Source organism: Oncorhynchus tshawytscha, linkage group LG16 (genome assembly GCF_018296145.1).
Source record: "Oncorhynchus tshawytscha isolate Ot180627B linkage group LG16, Otsh_v2.0, whole genome shotgun sequence".
Classification (NCBI taxonomy): domain Eukaryota; kingdom Metazoa; phylum Chordata; class Actinopteri; order Salmoniformes; family Salmonidae; genus Oncorhynchus; species Oncorhynchus tshawytscha.
This window is the reverse complement of record NC_056444.1, coordinates 73,244,897-73,267,007: the sequence shown is the minus strand read 5'-3', so window position 1 is coordinate 73,267,007 and position 22,111 is coordinate 73,244,897. Positions and strand designations below refer to the sequence as shown.

At 41.8% G+C, this 22,111-nt stretch overlaps 2 protein-coding genes across 4 annotated transcripts in view; both read right to left on the bottom strand.

Annotated features, from left to right (window-relative positions):
* The window catches only part of LOC112216307 (F-actin-monooxygenase mical1), a 41,178-nt gene extending 24,883 nt beyond the window's left edge, over positions 1-16,295 (bottom strand). The window contains exons 1-9 of one of the 2 annotated variants that reach the window (XM_042299607.1): positions 16,105-16,295; positions 14,951-15,020; positions 4,763-5,073; positions 4,277-4,484; positions 3,931-4,038; positions 3,652-3,747; positions 3,374-3,529; positions 2,844-2,944; positions 597-854 (exon numbers count right to left, since the gene is read on the bottom strand). In XM_042299607.1, the coding sequence (XP_042155541.1) occupies positions 597-854; positions 2,844-2,944; positions 3,374-3,529; positions 3,652-3,747; positions 3,931-4,038; positions 4,277-4,484; positions 4,763-5,020 (1,185 nt within the window). In that variant the 5' untranslated portion in view covers positions 5,021-5,073; positions 14,951-15,020; positions 16,105-16,295. The remainder of the gene's footprint in view (positions 1-596; positions 855-2,843; positions 2,945-3,373; positions 3,530-3,651; positions 3,748-3,930; positions 4,039-4,276; positions 4,485-4,762; positions 5,074-14,950; positions 15,021-16,104) is intronic. The other variant, XM_042299608.1, reaches the window with a different exon arrangement.
* Positions 16,296-17,276: 981 nt separating this feature from the next.
* LOC112216306 (proto-oncogene tyrosine-protein kinase Src) overlaps positions 17,277-22,111 on the bottom strand; it is a 39,596-nt gene continuing 34,761 nt past the window's right edge. For both annotated transcript variants that reach the window (XM_024376200.2, XM_024376201.2), the window contains 3 exons: positions 21,937-22,090; positions 21,649-21,780; positions 17,277-21,366 (listed from right to left, as the gene is read on the bottom strand). In XM_024376200.2, the coding sequence (XP_024231968.1) occupies positions 21,158-21,366; positions 21,649-21,780; positions 21,937-22,090 (495 nt within the window). In that variant the 3' untranslated portion in view covers positions 17,277-21,157. The remainder of the gene's footprint in view (positions 21,367-21,648; positions 21,781-21,936; positions 22,091-22,111) is intronic.

The window sequence follows — 22,111 nt, the reverse complement described above, 5'->3', positions numbered from 1 at the left end:
TCCAAATGGACAATGACCCCAATCATACTTTCAAAGTTGTGGCAAAATGGCTTAAGGACAACAAAGTCAAGGTATTGGATTGGCCATCACAAAGCCCTGACCTCAATCCCATATAACATTTGTGGGCAGAACTGAAAAAGCATGTGCGAGCAAGGAGGCATACAAACCTGACTCAGTTACACCAGCTCTGTCAGAGGGAATGGGCCAAAATTCACCAAACTTATTGTGGGAAGCTTGTGGAAGGCTACCCGAAACGTTTGACCCAAGTTAAACAATTGAAAGGCAATGCTACCAAATACTAATTGAGTGCATGTAAACTTCTGACCCACTGGAAAGCTTAAATAAATCATTCTCTGTACTATTATTCTGACATTTCCCATTCTTAAAATAAAGTGGTGATCCTAACTGACCTAAGACAGGAAATTTTTACTAGGATTAAATGTCAAGAATTGTGAAAAACTGGGTTTAAATATATTTGGCTAAGGTGCATGTAAACTTTGACTCCAACTGTAAGCACACACACACACACACACGTGCCGGAGCATGTGTACGCATAAGTGAATCAAGTCCTCCAACACACTGACATGACCTCTCACCTCTACCAGGCAGTCTCCCACCAGGCCCATGAGTAGTTTCTTGCCCTTTCTCTCCCTGACCAGAGAGGCGTTCTCAGCTCGGTGCATGCAAGTGAAGTCGAACATGGCCACATCAGGCTGGCCCGCGTGGTTCTGGGCAAACTGCATGTCGGGCAGGCAGTGGCCCGTGGAGAACTGGGCAGCATCGTAGGCGTAACGCAACAAGGCCTCCTGGTCCACGTTTACCTGGGCCAGAAGCTTATCGGCATCACTAAAGTCCTGGAGGCAGAGGGAACATATTGGAGGTGGTCACCGTAGAGATATATAACTGTTTTATATCTATGGTGGTCACAGAGGGAACATATTGGAGGTGGTCACCGTAGAGATATACCTGTTTTATATCTATGGTGGTCACAGAGGGAACATATTGGAGGTGGTCACCGTAGAGATATACCTGTTTTATATCTATGGTGGTCACAGAGGGAACATATTGGAGGTGGTCACCGTAGAGATATATAACTGTTTTATATCTATGGTGGTCAGAGGGAACATATTGGAGGTGGTCACCGTAGAGATATAACTGTTTTTTTATATCTATGGTGGTCTGTTTTATATCAGAGGGAACATATTGGAGGTGGTCACCGTAGAGATATATAACTGTTTTATATCTATGGTGGTCAGAGGGAACATATTGGAGGTGGTCACCGTAGAGATATAACTGTTTTATATCTATGGTGGTCACAGAGGGAACATATTGGAGGTGGTCACCGTAGAGATATAACTGTTTTATATCTATGGTGGTCACAGAGGGAACATATTGGAGGTGGTCACCGTAGAGATATAACTGTTTTATATCTATGGTGGTCACAGAGGGAACATATTGGAGGTGGTCACCGTAGAGATATACAACTGTTTCATATCTATGGTGGTCACAGAGGGAACAACATCAGTGGTGGAAAAAGTACCCAATTGTCATACTTGAGTAAAAGTAAAAGATACCTTAATAGAAAATGACTCAAGTAAAAGTGAAAGTCACACAGTAAAATACTACTTGAGTAAAAGTCTACAAGTATTTGGTTTTAAATATATTTAAGTATCAAAAGTAAAAGTAGGAATCATTTCTAATTGCTTATATGAAGCAAACCAGTAGGCACAATGTTTGCGTTTTCTTTACATTTACTGATAGCCAGGGGGACACTCCAACACTCAGACATTGCTTACAAACAACGCATTTGGGTTACGGAGTCTGCCAGATCAAAGGCAGTAGGGATGACCAGGGATGTCCTCTTGATAAGTGTGTGAATTGGACCATGTTCTCTCCTACTAAGCATTCAAAATGTATGTACTTTTGGGTGTCAGGGAAAATGTATGGAGTAAAAAGTACATACTTTTCTATAGGAATGTAGTGAAGTAGAAATACACAGTGAATCAATTGTAAAAAAATAGATTACTGGTATGTCAATATGATTTTTAAACAAAATGGAACAGTGACAAGAACTACAAAAAAAACAACCCCCATAATCATGCAAATACTGTATATAGAATGATTACTCTACTGGTATGTCAATATGCATATCATGAAATAGAACATTGAGCAGAACAAGAGGACACAGAGGAAATATTTTTTTGGGGGGGAAAGTCAGTGTGAGCTCAATCATTGAAGACAAAACAAAATGATCTAGCTTAGTCCTTCCAGACTTGTAGTGTGAGAAGAGGGAGTGAGCGGGTACACTGTAGCATGGCTGGGGAGACTCAGTGCTAACCCTGTGCTGCACAGACATCAATTCCATTACAAGTGTTTATTAGCATCTAATCCCTTACAGCAGGAAAGGTCCCCAGCCTGTCTGGGGGGGACTATATTGTGATGCAAAGGTCAGAGGAGCCAGAGATGGATAATAGACTAGAGAAATAGATGGGTTGGTGGTTTAGTAATAAAACCGACACGTGCGCAACTATGGGACAAAACAGACGGAGCTGGCTTAGATTGTTGACAGCATGTAAACTATAATTAGTCTAAAATACATTTGCACAATGAGTATTTGTTGTCTCTCAAATACATTGTTAGTTGTTGGTTAGCTAACTAGCAAATTCTAGCCATATTTGCATAGATGTGACATCAGTCAAAACAAGACACGGTATCAATAACAAGATACGAGCCAACTAGGATTCCCCACATGGCAGCTTCTTGTCATTGTTGCTAGCTATCTGACCTCTAGAGGCCTAGTATGGAGCTGTTGCTGCTGGTACTAATGGATGCGTTTTCCTCACCTGTTTAATGACCCCCATCTTTAACAGGCTCTTCTTCTTGGCAGTCATGACAAAGTAGTGGGTGTCATCTTTATAGTAGACTATGTTCTCCAGATCAATACCTGGAGGGAGAGAGAGAGACACACACACAGAGAGAAAGACAGACAGAGAGAGAGAGAGAGAGAGACAGAGAAAGAGAGAGAGAGACAGACACACACAGAGCAGACACACAGAGAGAGAGAGCGAGAGCGACCGAGAGAGAGTGATTGAGAGAAGGGGGATAAAGAGGGACTGAATGAGTGAAATAAACTAGTTACAAGACAATGACAGGACAAGTGAAACAGCAATGGAGCACAGGAAATTACACAGGAAATGTACAAAAAGAGGAAGAGCAATTAAAAGACAGCACTGTCACTCCTTATCTGTCACCATGACCACCTAGCCCCTATGGTATTCTTTATTCCGATCCCCAGTCGCTGACACCATAGCAACCACCAGTAGAAGTGTTGGCACTCGTAGCCCCAAACCCGGGGCGTAAAATAGAATCCTACCAGTCTCTGTGAGCAGGTCCTGGAAGAACTTCTGGTTGTAGATACGTGCCACACCGCTGATCTCTGCCACCTGGGTCTCGGCTGCAGTGTGACGGTTGAGGAAGTTACACGTGATGCCAATGGCCAGCTTCCCTCGCAGCTCCTTCCTCTTGAAGCCTGGGGAGTGGGGACAAAGACAGAAGCACATGCAGCCTGAAATCAGGTTCATATAGTTGAGTGTTTCTGTTGAATACATCCATTGTATCGGAGCTACAGTAGTGTGTGTCCTCTCTCCTCACCATAAGGGACAAAGCTTCCTCCTCCTGCAGATATGAAGACATCAAACTGGAACTTCCCAGCAGGGTGATTGTCAGGAAACAGCTTTGCCATCCAGCCTGATGGAGACATACAACGACAGAGGGAGAGAGACAGGAAGAGCAAAGAGTTAAGGTATATTTCCACTCACAGTGGACACTCCGGACAAATATTTAAAATGGCCCTACAAGCTTTTACTACCACAGAAATATTTTGTATTGTATTCGTTTAATACACGGGGGGAACGGGAGGTCTAGATGTACCTGTGGCTCCTGAGGGCTCCACAAATCCTTTGAATTCCACCCCTGTTTGAACTTCCACCCCCAGGAGAAGACACACTTTCAGCAGTATCAGCTGGAGCTGACGGATGCCTGAAAGATACAGACGCGTACAAGTATGTATGATATTGTCCCACAGGGAATTAAAACAATCTTCTTCAATTCAATGTATGATAATACATACTCAGACACTATGTCCAAGAACCTTAATAGCATCATAGCAAACTGATAAGAGACTGGTTTGATTTAGTCATACGTAATAAATAAAGATATGATTGGCATTATGACACCAAGACATCAGGTTGATCTAGTATCGTACTGGTGGACATACTGATGTGATCCAGAGCCCCCGTGCAGAATTTGCCGTAGAACTTCTTGGCAGCCAGCCCACGCAGGTCAGAGATGGTGTAGGGCCACAGGTGCAGCACGTTATTCCGGGAGAAAGAGTCTCTCTTCTCTAGTACCACCACATGAGCCCCCAGCAGAGCCAGCTCTATGGCTGTCCTGAGCCCGCACGGCCCTGCACCCAGCACCAGGCACTGAGGAGAGGGGAGAGAGAGAGAGAGAGAGAGAGAGAGAGAGATGGGGAGAGACAAGATAAATAAAAAAGGAGGAAGAAATGAGGAAGGAGAGACTAAGCTCTGCAGGGATGAATGCACCTTGATAGTATTAAAAGGACAGACTGTACTCTGCCAAAGTAGATCCACAACACTGATGTAGAAGCCACCGTCCTTGTACAAACATATTTTACTTCAAAGAACTTCTTGAGTATCTCTTCTTCTCTTAAATAAGAATAAATAAATAAATAAATACACACCTTGTTTTTGGCACAGACTTCGCCTTGCTGATAGTCTTGGTGTTGGGCCCGCTTGTCCAGCTTGACCCAGAGGGACTTGGCCTTCCAGTAGTTGAGCCTCTCCTTGAGCTTGGTGTAGAAGCTCTGGTAGTCCCTGGGGTCCACCTGTAGGTGGTGGCAAAGCTCTGAGAAAATACGCTGCACCTCCTTACAGGTCTGGGCTTGGACAAACTGCTCAAACAAGTCATGGGACGGGTTGGTAGAGTCCTGGTTGGCCATGGTAGTAGATGGTGTGGCGCACCGGTGCCTTGGCTCAGAATCTCTGGAGTTTACTGTGGAGAAAGCAAATACCAACACCATGAGCAAACTACAATATACTGTATATTGTAGTCATCTTTCATTTTCTGTGAATACAAATATATTATAAAAATTATATTTGTTATAGTAATAAAGTTGTCCTCCGAAGAAAAAATAACTGAGCTCAGTTATAGCACTTAATATAATGAAAGATTAGTCCTGCAATATTGCCGTTGAGGTTATATATGGAGGTGGTCCTGAGGTCTAAATAACAGACACAACGACTGGTGACAATTCCCTCTGTCTGAAAATATAACACTGAAATTAGATGTTTTCAAAGTCACCTGAGTCCACGTCATCACTAACTTCCCCAACCATGTGTTCTGTGTATACAGTACATTTGTGGTCTTTATGACACCACCCTAAGGTTGTGAATGATACCACGATGGGTGTTTGAACTTAGTGACAATATATTTCACACAACTAAGAGAGATTGAACCTCACAAGTAGAACTCAACGTCAACAAAACAAAGGAGATGATTGTGGACTTCAGGAAAGAGCAGAGGGAGAACCCTCCTATTCACATCGAAGGGACAGCGCCTCTTCAACCTCAGGAGGCTGAAGAAATTTGGCTTCTCACCCAAAACCCTGAAACTTTACAGATGCACAATTGAGAGCATCCTGTCGGGCTGTATCACAGCACGCCCTCAACCGCAAGGCTTTCCAGAGGGTGGTGCGGTCTGCACCGGGCACAAACTACCTGCCCTCTGTGACACCTACAGCATCCCATGTCACAGGAAGGCCAAAAAGGACAACCACCTGAGCCACTGCCAGTTCACACCGCTACCATCCAGAAGGCGAGGTCAGTACAGGTGCATCAAAACTGGGACCGAGAGACTGAAAAACTGCTTATATCTCAAGGGCATCAGATTGCTAAACTGCAATCACTAACTCAGAGAGGCTGCTGCCTACATTGAGACCCAGTCACTGGCCACTTCAATAAATTGATCACTAGTCACTTTATATATGCACTCTAAATAATGCCACTTTAATAATGTCTACATATCTTACATTACACGTATATACTGTATTTTATACCATCTATTGCACCTTCGCCATCACTCATCTATATACTTACATGTACATATTATCATTCACCCCTTTAGATTTGTGTGTATTACGTAGTTGTTGGGGAATTGTTAGAATACTTGTTAGATATTATTGTTAGATATTACTGCACTGTCGGAACTAGAATAAAAAGCATTTCGTAACAATCACAGTAACATCTGCTAACCACGTGTATGTGACAAATTGATTTTATTTTTGAAACTCTAGATGTTTTGCCTGACCTCTTCACTGCACAAACAAAACACAACATTCACTTTGAGGACAAATATACAGTACAATGGAGGACATGTGCCAATCAGCCTCAGGCCAAGTGTTCTCTCTATTTTGTGAGGATACTCCTCTAAAATAAACACTTCCTGTATCTGTGGTCCAGTGTCTCTGCCAGAGGGATCAGAGACAAAAGCCACATCAGACTGATCAGATGTGTGATAAACTCAGCCTCACTGGCCACACACACACACACACACACACACACACAAAATACAGAAGCTATCCACCCTACTTAAACAACTGGTTAGAAATAAAACACATTTGCTCTGTGCAGAGGGATGTCAAGAGATTTGAAAAGCTCTTAGTATCACATACTGTAAAAACATTGACATGTCAATGAGATAACATTTACACATACTATAACTTCCTGGTTGTGACATGACATTCAGCATCATCTGCTACACACCTGAGACAGACAAACCCTATTGGTCAGAGTGGGTGAAGGGCTTTTTAAAACCACAGAGAGCTGTAAAAAGATATGCGAGAGAAATATAGGCTACTGTTAATCAAACATAAACCAAGAGCTATTCAGTAAATGGACTGAGATTGTCCATGTGAATTCTGTGGATGTAGAGAATGGGATAATATCACAGGCTCTACTCTAATGTGTGTAGTTCTGAGTGGAAAATCCTCATCCTCTCTGTACAGTAACTCCCTCTAACTCTATACTGTAGCCTTTTACATATCAAATTGTATTGGTTGCGTACACATATTTGCAGATGTAGCAAGTACAGCGAAATGCATGTATTTCTAGCTCCAACAATGCAGTAATATAAATCCCCCAAATAAAAATTGAGAAACATCAGAATGATCAGTCAGTGTCTAGAATTTATAGTGCAATCGGAAAGTATTCAGCCCCCTTGACTTTTTCTGCATTTTGTTTCGTTAAGGCCTAATAACCAAAATGATTTCATCAATTTTACAATGTCACAGCCTTGTTCTAAAATTTATTTTAAAAATGTGTTTTCCTCAGCAATCTACACACAATACCCCATAATGACAAAGTGAAAACAGTTTTTTTGGAAAATGTGCAAATTTATTACAAATAAAAAACAGAAATACCTTATTTACATGACATTGTGCATGGTGATCTTAGGCTTGTGTGTGGCTGCTCAGCAAGGATTTACACTGCCAATGTTTACGTATGGAGATTGCATGACTATGTGCTCGATTTTATACACCTGTCAACAAAGGGTGTGGCTGAAATAGCCGAATCCACTAATTTGAAGGGGTGTCCATATACTTTGTACATATAGTGTATGTCGATACTATTCTCAGAGCTAACCCGGGACAAGGAGTAGCAATGATCCAGGGTGTTCAATGCGCGAGTAGCACAGGAGATGTGTTGATAGAGTTTCGGTAGCGTTTTCCTCAGATTTCCTTACATACATTCAATTAGTATTTGGTAGCATTGCCCTTACATTTTTAACTTGGGTCAAACGTTTCGGGTGGCCTTCCACAAGCTTCCCACAATAAGTTGGGTGAATTTTGGCACATTCCTCCTGACAGAGCTGGTGTAACTGAGTCAGGTTTGTAGGCCTCCTTTTTCAGTTCTGCCCACAAATTATCTATAGGATTGAGGTCAGGGCTTTGTGATGACCACTCTAATACCTTGACTTTGTTGTCCTTAAGCCATTTTGCCACAACTTTGGAAGCATGATTGGGGTCATTGTCCATTTGGAAGACCCATTTGCGACCAAGTTCTAATTTCCTGTCTGATGTCTTGAGATGTTTCTTCAATATATCCACATCATTTTCCTGCCTCATGATGCCATCTATTTTGAAGTGCACCAGTCCCTCCTGCAGCAAAGCACCCCCATAACATGATGCTGCCACCCCTGTGCTTCACGATTGGGATTGTGTTCTTCAGCTTGCAAGCCTCCCCCTTTTTCCTCCAAACATAACAATGGTCATTATGGCCAAGCAGTTATTTTTTTGTTTCATAAGACCAGAGAACATTTCTCCAAAAAATATGATCTTTGTCCCCATGTGCAGTTGCAAACCGTAGTCTGGCTTTTTTAATGGCGGTTTTGGAGCAGTGGCTTCTTCCTTGCTGAGCGGCCGTTCAGGTTATGTCATTATAGGATTTGTTTTACTGTGGATATAGATACTTTTGTACCTGTTTCCTCCAGCATCTTCACAAGGTCCGTTGCTGTTGGTCTGGGATTGATTTGCACTTTTCGTGCCAAAGTACGTTCATCTCTAGGAAACAGAACGCGTTTCCCTCCTGAGAGGTATGACGGCTGTGTGGTCCCATGGTGTTTATACTTGCGTACTATTATTTGTACAGATGAATGTGATACCTTCAGGCGTTTGGAAATTGCTACCAAGGATGAAACCAAACTTGTGGAGGCCTACAATTGTTTTCTGAGGTCTAGGCTGATTTCTTTTGATTTTCCCATGATGTCAAGCAAAGAGGCACAGAGTTTGAAGGTTAGTCTTGAAATATATCCATAGGTACACCTCCAATTGACTCAAATTATGTCAATTAGCCTATCAAAAGCTTCGTAAGCCATGACATCATTTTCTGGAATTTTCCAAGCTGTTTAAAGGCACAGTGAACTTAGTGAATGTAAACTTCTGACCCGCTGGAATTTTGATACAGTGAATTACAAGTGAAATAATCTGTCTGTAAACAATTGTTGGAAAAATTACTTGTGTCATGCCAAAAGTAGATGTCCTAACCGACTTGCCAAAACTATAGTTTGTTAACAAGAAATGTGTGGAGTGGTTGAAAAACGAGTTAATGACTCCAACCTAAGTGTATGTAAACTTCTGACTTCAACTGTACATGTACAAATTACCTCAACTAAGATGTACCCCCGCACACTGACTCGGTACCGGTACCCCTGAATATAGCCTGGTTATTGTTATGTTAGTGTGTTACTTTATATATACAGTGGGGAGAACAACTATTTGACACCTGCAAAATCAGCAGTGTTTCCTACTTAGAAAGCATGTAGAGGTCTGTAATTTTTATCATAGGTACCCCTCAACTGTGAGAGACGGAATCTAAAACAAAAATCCAGAAAATTAATTTGCATTTTATTGCATGACATAAGTATTTGATCACCTACCAACCAGTAAGAATTCCAGCTCTCACAGACCTGTTGGGCTTCCTAAAGAAAAACTTCCTGTTCTCCACTCATTACCTGTATTATCTGCACCTGTTTGAACTCGTTACCTGTATAAAAGACATCTGTCCACACACTCAATCAAACAGACTCCAACCTCTCCACAATGGCCAAGACGAGGGAGCTGTGTAAGGACATCAGGGATAAAATTGTAGACCTGCACAAGGCTGGGATGGGCTACAGGACAATAGGCAAGTAGCTTGGTGAGAAGGCAACAACTGTTGGCACAATTATTAGAAAATGGAAGAAGTTCAAGATGATGGTCAATCACCCTCGGTCTGGGGCTCCATGCAAGATCTCACCTCGTGGGGCATCAATGATCATGAGGAAGGTGAGGGATCAGCCCAGAACTACACGACAGGACCTGGTCAATAACCTGAAGAGAGCTGGGACCACAGTGTCAAAGAAAACCATTAGTAACACACTACGCCGTCATGGATTAAAATCCTGCAGCGCACGCAAGGTCCCCCTGCTCAAGCCAGCGCATGTCCAGGTCCATCTGAAGTTTGCCAATGACCATCTGGATGATCCAGAGGAGGAATTGGAGAAGGTCATGTGGTCCGATGAGACAAAAATAGAGCCTTTTGGTCTAAACTCCGCTCGCCGTGTTTGGAGGAAGAAGAAGGATGAGTACAACCCCAAGAACACCATCCCAACCATGAAGCATGGAGGTGGAAACATTCTTTGGGGATGCTTTTCTGCAAAGGGGACAGGAGGACTGCACCGTATTGAGGGGAGGATGGATGGGGCCATGTATCACAAGATCTTAGCCAACAACCTCCTTCCCTCAGTAATAGCATTGAAGATGGGTCGTGGCTGGATCTTCCAGCATGACAACGACACGAAACACACAGGCAGGGCAACTAAGGAGTGGCTCAGTAAGAAGCATCTCAAGGTCCTAGAGTGGCCTAGCCAGTCTCCAGAACTGAACCCAATAGAAAGTCTTTGGAGGGAGCTGAAAATCCGTATTGCCCAGCGACAGCCCCAAAACCTGAAGGAGCTGGAGAAGGTCTGTATGGTGGAGTGGGCCAAAATCCCTGCTGCAGTGTGTGCAAACCTGGTCAAGAACTACAGGAAACTTATGATCTCTGTAATTACAAACAAAGGTTTCTGTACCAAATATTAAGTTCTGCTATTCTGATGTATCAAATACTTATGTCATGCAATAAAATGCTAATTAATTAATTAATCATACAATGTGATTTTCTGGATTTTTGTTTTAGATTCCGTCTCTCACAGTTGGAGTGTATCTATGATAAAAATTACAGACCTCTACTTGCTTTGTAAGTTGGAAAACCTGCAAAATCGGCAGTGTATCAAATCCTTGTTCTCCCCACTGTGTGTATATATATATATATATATATATAATATATATATATATACACACACACACAGTGGGGCAAAACAGTATTGTCAGCCACCAATTGTGCAAGTTCTCTCACTTAAAAAGATGAGAGGCCTGTAATTTTCATCATAGGTACACTCCAACTACGACAGACAAAATGAGGGAAAAAATCCAGAAAATCACATTGGTCACCTACAAACAAGCAAGATTTCTGGCTCTCACAGACCTGTAACTTCTTCTTTAAGGGGCTCCTCTGTCCTCCACTCGTTACCTGTATTAATGGCACCTGTTTGAACTTGTTATCAGTATAAAAGACACCTGTCCACGACTTCAAACAGTCACACTCCAAACTCCACTATGGCCAAGACCAAAGAGCTGTCAAAGGACACCAGAAACAAAATTGTAGACCTGCACCAGGCTGGGAAGACTGAATCTGCAATAGGTAAGCAGCTTGGTTTGAAGAAATCAACTGTGGGAGCAATTATTAGGAAATGGAAGACATACAAGACCACTGATAATCTCCCTCGATCTGGGGCTCCACGCAAGATCTCACCCCGTGGGGTCAAAATGATCACAAGAACGGTGAGCAAAAATCCCAGAACCACACGGGGGGACCTAGTGAATGACCTGCAGAGAGCTGGGACCAAAGTAACAAAGCCTACCATCAGTAACACACTATGCCGCCAGGGACACAAATCCTGCAGTGCCAGACGTGTCCCCCTGCTTAAGCCAGTACATGTCCAGGCCCGTCTGAAGTTTGCTAGAGAGCATTTGGATGATCCAGAAGAAGATTGGGAGAATGTCATATGGTCAGATCAAACCAAAATATAACTTTTTGGTAAAAATTCAACTCGTCCTGTTTGGAGGACAAAGAATGCTGAGTTGCATCCAAAGAACACCATACCTACTGTGAAGCATGGGGGTGGAAACATCATGCTTTGGGGCTGTTTTTCTGCAAAGGGACCAGGACGACTGATCCGTGTAAAGAAAAGAATGAATGGGGCCATATATCGTGAGATTTTGAGTGAAAACCTTCTTCCATCAGCAAGGGCATTGAAGATGAAACGTGGCTGAGTCTTTCAGCATGACAATGAGCCCGGGCAACGAAGGGGTGGCTTCGTAAGAAGCATTTCAAGGTCCTGGAGTGGCCTAGCCAGTCTCCAGATCTCAACCCCATAGAAAATCTTGAGGGAGTTGAAAGTCCGTGTTGCCCAGTAACAGCCCCAAAACATCACTGAACTAGAGGAGATCTGCATGGAGGAATGGGCCAAAATACCAGCAACAGTGTGTGAAAACCTTGTGAGGACTTACAGAAAACATTTGACCTCTGTTATATACCCTTTGTTGGCAATGACAAAGTATTGAGATAAATAGGTATTTGGTCACCTACAAAAGTTTTCCACCATAATTTGCAAATACATTCATTAAAAATCCTGCAATGTGATTTTCTGGATTTTTTTTCTCATTTTGTCTGTCATAGTTGAAGTGTACCTATGATGAAAATTACAGGCCTCTCATCTTTTTAAGTGGGAGAACTTGCACAATTGGTGGCTGACTAAATACGTTTTTTTTGCCCCACTGTGTGTGTATATATATAAATAAAAGATATATCAATAAAAGATATATATATATATATATGATTTTTTATACTTTAGTTTATTTGGTAAATATTTTCTTCGTATAAAAAAATATATAGTTAGAGTGCACACCCCTGCAGACCCCGGGAATATACACGGACGTGACGCTGACCGAACAACATTTTCTGGGGAAGTAATGTGGTCGGCATTTAATGGTGAGGCATTCCAGATCGGGAGAACAAAAGGATTTGAATTCCTGTACGTTACCACAGTCACACCATGAGTAGGTAATCATGAAACATACACCAGGAGAGTTCATTCTTCCTGTTCGCACTATGGATAAAGAACCCCACTGGCTGAATAGACAAGACAATATATCTGGGGAGAGTGATGATTCAGTAAAACAGTATGTTACAGTCCCTGATGTCTCTCTGGTAGGAGATCCTATCCTGGAGAATGTGTACTTTATAGTCCAGGGACTGAACGTTAGTGAGTAATATGCTGGGCAGAAGTGGATGGTATGCACGCCTCCCGAGTCTGACTAGGAGCTCCTTATTCCTCTTCTCCAGAATCAGGGTTTTAGTGCAGCCCCCGGGATGAATGGAACTGCCTCAGGGAGCTCAAACACAGGATCCAATTCAGAGAAGTCTAATTTCTGGTAGAATTTCCATTGACTGCCGATCTAATGTCCAAATGTTATTTTCGGCTGTAGGTAATAATGCAAAAAACATTCTGAGTAAATAATGTGAGAAACAACAACAACAATGCTGTTGGCTAGGTGCTAGAAACAGGGTAACCATGACTTTCCTGATTTCTCTTTGCCCCTCATATAGTTGCACTGTCATAGAGCTAAATCTAACTACCATGGCCTGTCCTCAACCCTGCCTCATCTTACACCATCAAATGATTACTGCTGTTCACAGCTTAGATGACTTGCAATTAACTGGCCAATATATCCGACAACAGTCCCACTCCTGCCAACCTATGTGTAACTGGTCTGGCTGTGTAGCTGTGTGTCGTGTTTGAAACCTAAAGGACAGCTCGTCGACAGCTTGATGTTATCCATTGATCTAGCATAGAGTAAATTAACTGCCCTACAAACGGCAAAACGCAGTAACTAGGAATTTGGTCAAAATCTTTGATCGGTTGTAATGGTCAGGTGTATTATCTGATTAATGTGGTATTTAGTTTCCTGACACAAGAACAAGCCAATTGATCAGAATATATCATGGATAATCAAAAATCTCTGTGTGTCGAGACAAAAGACTTTGAAGTCATATTTTGCATTAAAAAAATGACCCATTAGTTCCACTGCAATAACTGCAGAATTTACAGTTGAAACCCTATAGCTGTCAGATCCACATCTTCAGTATTGTGACCAACAGTCACACAGAAAGAAATGCCATCTATCTATTTACTCCGGATCTTGCTGCACTGGAGATGACTAACCACAATCAAATCATGACCAACATCATTACCCAGTCATGATTAAATTCATAACCAAAAAGCTCTTTGACGAGTCATGCATTAAAACAGTTGTGACTGGTACATCACACTGGTACATCACACTGGTACATGCCATACAGCTGGCACTACCAGAGAAGCACACACACACACAAACGGAAATGGTCGTGTTCAGACAATAATTAATGCTTCCTTGATTAACAATGATTAACAGCTTGCATGTGGGCACAAAAGTCTAGGTTAAAGTCCCTCTCTCATTGGACCTCCTTAGGGAAACAAATAAAAAAGTATGTCAAATACAGTAACAGTAATCCTATCCCATCCTACTGTCCCCAGCTTTTCATTGTCATGTCATCTTCTCTCAGTCATGTGTCTGTCACACTCTTATGACTGTTTACTCAGCCTGATTTTGGATGTAATATTTTGGTACTTCTTATTGGTCACGCAGCAGATTTCTAATAGATATTACTGCACAGTTCGCACCAGGGACACAAGCATTCTGCTACACCCCAATAACATCAGCTAAATACAGTGTGACAAATCAAATTTGACTTGATTTTGATTTGATAAAGCTATGTAATTCTTCTTCATACTCAATATCCGGATTATATAATTTAAGAGAGAAGAGCAGTAGTATACTTGTTCATACTGTTGAAAGACGGATGACATCCTCAATGCAGCGTTGGCTACTGTGGTGGAAGATAACAAGCAGACCGGTCTTGCCTGTTCTTAACTATTGTGGTGATGTGGGTAAGAATGCTACACTGTAAAACACAGAGAATCTGCCTGGTAAAAACACACCACTTAGAGCCAGGACTGAACTTTCAGGTTCTTTCTGAAACACATCTTGGCATGACAAATATGAACATAGCCAAGAGAGAAAAAATCTGAAGAGTGAGGAAGAATCTTCCTTATGAAGTAGACTGACAGAGCAATGATCAAGTTATTTCAATACTTTTGAGAAAACAACAGTGGAAAATGTTTGTTGACTTACCCTGTCACAAGGTCGGCTGAGAACAAAGGCTCTGCCAATGCTGTGTATATTGTCAGGATGCTGGATGCCTCTGTAACATGACAGAGCAGCCGAAAGTTGGAACCAGTAAAGGGGCAGGACAGCAGAACAGTATCCACAATATAAATTCAAGAGAGATAGTGAAAGAAAGAGAGGGAGGGGGGATGGAGGGAGGGAAAGAGAAGGGGGAGAGAGGGAGGGAAAGAGAAGGGAAGGGAAAGAGGGGGAGAGGAAGGGAGGGAAAGACAGAGGAAGGGGGGAGGTAGGGACCGAGAGGAAGGGGGGCGGTAGAGAGCGAGAGGAAGGGGGGGGCGGTAGAGAGCGAGAGGAGGGGGGCGGTAGAGAGCGAGAGGAAGGGGGTGGTAGAGAGCGAGAGGAGGGGGGCGGTAGAGAGCGAGAGGAAGGGCAGTAGAGAGCGAGAGGAGGAAGGGGGGTGGTAGAGAGTGAGAGGTAGAGAGCGAGAGGAAGGGGGCGGTAGAGAGCGAGAGGAAGGGGGGGCGGTAGAGAGCGAGAGGGGGGCAGTAGAGAGCGAGAGGAAGGGGGGCAGTAGAGAGCGAGAGGAAAGGGGGGCAGTAGAGAGCGAGAGGAGGAGGGGGGCAGTAGAGAGCAGAGGAGGGGGGGCGGTAGAGAGCGAGAGAGGGGGGCAGTAGAGAGCGAGAGAGGAGGGGGGCAGTAGAGAGCAGAGGAGGGGGGCGGTAGAGCGAGATGGGGGTAGAGAGAGATTAAAAATAACAGTTAATGGTGTTGCTGAATAATATGGTGTGTGCCAATCCTCCCCAACAGAACATTCTGATTACGATTTCAAAATGGCCCAGTATCTGGAATATTTAACATTTTTGTGAAATGTTTAATTAACTAAACAAATCAGTTAAGAACTAAGTATTATTTACAATGGCATCCTACCGGGGAACAGTGGGTTAACTGTCTTGTTTAGGGGCAGAACGAAAGATTTTTACCATGTCTGCTCGGGGATTCGATCCAGCAAACTTTCGGTTACTGGCACAACCATTTGGCTACCTGCCGCCTCAAATTACTGGCCTCGGTTGTGTCTATCCCTGAATTCAGTCAGTAAGTTTTCGAATAAAATGCATCAGCACAACATGTTAACACATTTTAAAAACAGATTAATACATTACCTTGTCGAGTAAAGGTATAAATAGAGCGTAATCATGAAGTTAGTGTTCTGTTCGCTCAATCCGTTTTTGTTCAGGTTAATTCCCGAAAGAAATCGGTCCGTGTATTGTCCGTTCATTGGTTATACCATTGAAATCAGGAAGTGAAAAACCGAAATCGTTCATTTGATCACCTACGGCTGTACGCGCGCCCAGCAGACATTATGATAACTTATCCGTGCGTTTCTGCCAATTATGCAATGTCAGGGCATTGCTTCACTTAAAGTAATATAACACTAAAATGTTCACGTCATTGTTTTTATGTTGTTTACTATCATATCGTATATTGAATGAAGATGTGACAAACAGGCCTACAATAGCCTACTATAATATCTAGCCTGGGCTACTCAATAACATAAAATATGTATTTGACATTATTTGTTTAAAATGTTTACAGCACATGACATCAGGAATGTTATGTTCAAAACCTCTAAAAATGATATCAGGTTAGTATCTCAAAGATATGCAATTAGACCAATTTAGCTCAAAGTAAGTTTTGGATAGATGACAGTGAGTCAGTCACTGCACCTTTACCTCCACCCTGTATAAGCTCACTGAAAGGATGCCATCACTTCAGAATGAAACGAAAGCCTAATGGGCTCGAGTTGTAGGTCTGAAGTTCTATTTGGCATCCAGTCTGTTATGGATAGGGAGAATGGAGCTCGCTGGCTTGTAGTCCTAACAACTGTAAATGAGTTACCTCTGGTTCGTTCAGCCATTCCTATGGGGAAAAGAATATGGTTTTGGGATAAACGATGAAAATAAGGTCTGAGGTTAACACAGACTCTCATATATTTTGTTTTATAATCAATCATGACCTTTAGGTATTATGTTCTTTATGTGCTTTTTTAAAATGACATAAATGCTTACAAATTCACAAAAAGTGACGGTAACTGATAAAAAATGATCTCAAAGAACAAAACGTATAAAATCTCATAAGCCTGTGTTCCCACAGACCTTATTTTCTGAGTTTATCTAAAAACCCTCCAAAAACTCCATTCATTTTCCCATAGGCTTTGTCCAACGAACCATGGCAGAGTTAGGGCCCACAAAAATACTCCATTACTATTAATCTCTATGTGTAGCTAGACACCATTTCCTGTCAATGGGTAAGCATCAATTGACTCTCTGTCTGGTTACCATCAATATAAGAACCATAATTTATTGCGTTTTCAACTAATTACAATGTGACAGATTACAGTTGGCAATTTAAACATTTTATTCCAACATTGCCATTTGAATTTTAAACAATGTACAGTAGTATCTAGACAACAGAAAAAACATTGCCTGAAATTCTAAAATGTTCCACTGAATGCAGTAAAAAAGAATGTACACAGGAATATCACAAATCCCAAAACTGCATAGGTTGAGGAGAAAGACCCAAAGAACCCAATGGAGACATGTCCTTGGTTTTTCAAGATGATGGAACAATAGGGATTACATTAGGATTAAGACAACAGCGTAGTCAATCTGCTGCTCCATATGTTCACAGGACATAAAATAACAAGTCACATTAATAATAGCATACTTATAGAAGATTAATAATTCATGTCTGAGGAAAAACAGTGTAGGCATTTATAGTGGTTTATGAAATGTTGGCATTCTCCAGGAGTTGGTCTTACCTAAATAAAAAAGGTTGCATTTATAATGTAAGTCTTCTATCCACAGTTAGATATACACTATGCTGTACCATAGTACATCAGATGTCTTCTATAAAAACACTGTCATTCGTTTTAACAATAACAGAGGAACAGTTCGCAAACCAGCCTCCCCATCAATGTCCTTAGAAATAGGAGATGTCGACATGTAAATGTACAGTTGTGGCCAAATATATTGGCACCCTTGCACTTCTCTTAAATAATTCCCAATTTCTTCTCATTTAAAAAAAGATAAAACATTTAGTAACCACTAACTCAGCATTGCAGAACCAATTATATTTTTGTAAACTTAAGTTTACAATTTAATTGAATAAAGACAAATGGCATCGACTAAATTGTCACCCATAGCTAGTACTTGGTTGCACAGCCTTTGGCCAATATAACTGCAGACCAACACTTCTTGTAGCCACCAATGAGCTTGCTGCACCTTTCAACTGGCAAATTGGCCCACTTTTCAGCAGCAAACTGCTGTAATTCTTCAATATTTGAGGGGTGCCCTCAAACGAATGCTGTTTTCAGATTTTGCCATAGGTTTTTGATGTTTCAGATCTGGACTCTTCTTCGCTGGCCACTCCAGAACAGTTCAGCATCCCTTCTTAACCATTCCTCGATGCTTTGTGATGTGGGTGTTTGGGGTTGTTGTCCTGCTGGGAAGACACAGAACTTTCAATGGAGACCCAGTTTTTGGACAATGGGTTGAACGTGGAACAAAAAAAAACAACTGATAATCTCTAGTGCCAAAGAGCTCCGATTTTGTTTCATTGGTCCACAGAACATTTCCCCCAGGATTTAGGCTCTTTTAGGTGGATTTTTGTTCAATAGGGCTTTCTTTTGTCTCTGTCAGCAGTGGTGTCTTTCTATATTTACCAATGACCAAGTTAAGCATTCAAAGAAAAAAAACTCCCTAATATCAATTTTATGGGAAGGTTTAATCATACTGTGGGATTGTGTACTGGGGGACTTGAAAGTGTGCAAGACATCATGAAATCAAGGTGTTTTGGAGTGCAATGGTCGAAAAACTGTCTCTCTGATAAATGTTGTGGGATGTGGGTCATCCAGTATGACAACCACAACAAACACAGATAAAAAGCACCAAGAAGAAACGCTGGACTGCCCTGGAGTGGTTAGTCAAGAGTCCAAATCTGAATCGCATCCATAACCTACTGCAAAAGCTGAAATCATCAGTTGGTGGAGGGCACCCATCAAACATTAAAGAATTAGAGCAGTTTGCTGCTGAAGAGTGGGCCAAATTGCCAGTAGATAGATAAAGCAAACGACAATAAGCCTTTGTTGGCAATGGCTGTGCAACCAAGTACGAGCTGGGTGACAATTTTGTCAATACCATTTTTCTTTATTTTCTAAATTAAAATTGTTTAAAAAAGTTTGCAAAAATGAAATGGGTTCTGCAATGTTGAAAAGCCAATAACAAGTTGTGAAGACCAATCTTTTTTTCAATTTAAACTTATTTAGGAAGAAATAGGGAATAAGTTAAGAAAAGTGCAAGGGTGCCAATATATTTGGCCCCAACTGTATGATTCAGTTTTGATAGCAGTTGAGCAATTGAGTTTTGACTACAGTTTTTGATAGCAAAAATATAATCAGAGACACCTTTATAGGTTATATAAAAAGGTCTTCTCTTATTCTGACCAGATGAAGAGATTGTTTTCAATACGAGTCATTGTTTATTTTTTTGATTGCAGAGTACCACAGAGTTTAGATTTACAGATAAATGGACACAATATGAACACAACGTATGAAGATAAAAGTGGAACAAATAAGGATGTAATTATATAAAGAAAATACACCACTTTCTTCACCAAAAGATGTACCATAGACATGATGGCCAGTGGTAGAATGATGCTGAAAATAGACAAGACAAACCAAAAGTATCTTTAAAAATTAATAAATTACCAACAGGATATATACAAAAATATTAGCAATGAGGATATTTATGTACAATTTTCCAATGACCGTGGATATTCAAAATGCCAATTCAACTTCCCAAGCCACTGGAATGCTCAGTCCTCATATCTTCAGAATCATCTCTCCATCATCCAATGAAAACAAAACCACATTAATTACCTCCAAAATGACCAGCAGCTGCACTGATAACACTTTTCAAAGAATATATTGTGAAAGGTCTTATAGTTACTCCTTTACTGAAAATAACTGAAAACCATTGCAGAACATTGACTGGGTTTTAATCTGAATGTTTGAACAACCAAAGACTTAAAATGCATTCCTTATATATTGGATGGAAAATGGATGGTATTATTAGGTATGCAGTACACAAGTGTTTGAGCATGATTCACAAATAAGTCGATTATCATTGAAGTATATAATTACAGGAAAACGCTTATTGAACTTCGTAGATATAAAAAGTTAATCAAGAGTAATAAAAATACACTTTAAACAATAGAAGAGAGTAGAAAATAGTTGTTTTGATCATTGGCACAAAAACATTGCAGCAGGATTCATGGTCCCAGTCCTGAGAGGAGACTGTGTTCATCAGTAGCCTTTTGTCTTCTTCTAGAAAAGTTGTAAATAGAGAATGCAAATAAACAAACAAATCATTCCCATCTCCTCTTCTTTAGGGGTGCCTGAAGAGGTGTTCCATGTCTAGAAAGTCTCTGCGAAGTCGAAGTGCCGCCCACCTCGGCCAACTTCTCAAACTGTCAGTAGTACCATAAATGCTTAGTCAAGAATGGCTACAATGTAGAGGAGAAATATTCACCTGAAATGCCTGTGACCTGATTATAATGTCAAATATTCCAGTTATTCAGGTTTGATAACTAAATTAATCAAAAACACAACATACAGTAAGTGATATCCTGAAAAAAGTACCCCTCAGAGTTACTTCTCAAGCAGACTGTGGGTATAGATTGGAAGACAGTGCCCAGCATACCACAACAAGAAAACATCCTCAAACATCCTCATTATAGAAAGGAACCAATTGGAATATGAGAAGTCAGTCGATTATTTAGCCCTCCAAAGGTGTAGCTATAGAGAGATGCATTGAAGTGGTGCATACAGTAGGTGGCTACTCGTGTCAAATGTCTGATGATGCGTTTGGAGTTACCACACATCGTCAATAGGAGCATACATTAACTGACAGGCATGAACACAACTCAAAAGTAACCAGTAGATTCCTACTGTCCTGTTCAAATCAGAAGGATATCAATAAGATAACTAAATCATGATATCATCACAATGAATAATGCTAATGGTAGTAATGAGTGTGTGTGTGTGGCCATTGGTAGTTCAGTTCCAGGTGCACAACAGAGGTCAGAGCTTCAGAGGTTAGTGTGGTTGTATCCAGAGCACTGTTCCTCTCTTCCACCCTGAGCCCTGCTACAGCACTACAGGTTCTCTCCAGGCTGGTACTGGGGCTCAGTGGAGGTGAAGTAGTCTTCCAGGAAGCCCTGCAGGTACTCAAAGGTGGGCCGCTCCTCGGCGTCCTTCCTCCAGCAGGTCAACATGAGGTCGTGGAGGGACTCAGGGCACTCAGCTGGACAGGGCATCCTGTAACCACGCTCCACCTGGTCCAACACCTCCCGATTCACCATGCCTGGGCGAGGGAGTTGGAGACAGAGAGAGAGGGTGGAGGGAGAGAGAACACAAACATCAATATACAGGGACCACTCGCAGGCACAGAATGATTACCCCAAAGATACTCAGTCAACCTTCATGGTTTCAAAGGATAACAGTGTCATCACATAGGAAGTCTTGCTTGCCAGCACTGTGCGTCTTTGGCAAGAAGTCAAGGAATGTGCTCTGAGAGGGATAAGCAATTCGATTAAATATGGGATCTGTTAACTAAGTGACATTATAGAAGAGTCATGGTAGCTACCTGGATATGGTACTCTGCCTTTAGTGGCCAGCTCGGTCAGCAAGACCCCGAACGACCAGACGTCAGACTTGATAGTGAAGCGGCCATACAGCGCAGCTTCAGGGGCTGTCCACTTGATGGGGAACTTTGCTCCTGCAACAAGAAAGAGAGACACACATTAAACTAGAGACATCTCAGTAATATCTGAGGACAGCATTCCAATTTGTCTGGAAACTGAAAGATTAAGAGTGAGGTGAGAGAGACAATAGAAAGAGAGAGATGGTAATCCACGCCCTCTAGTGGTCTTACCCTGCCTGGCAGTGTACTCGTTGTCTTCTATGAGGCGGGCCAGGCCGAAATCAGCCACTTTACACACCATGTTGTCTCCCACTAGGATGTTGGCAGCCCTGAGGTCTCTGTGGACGTAGTTCATCCTCTCTACGTACGCCATCCCTGAGGCAATCTGAAGAGGAGACAGGTTTAG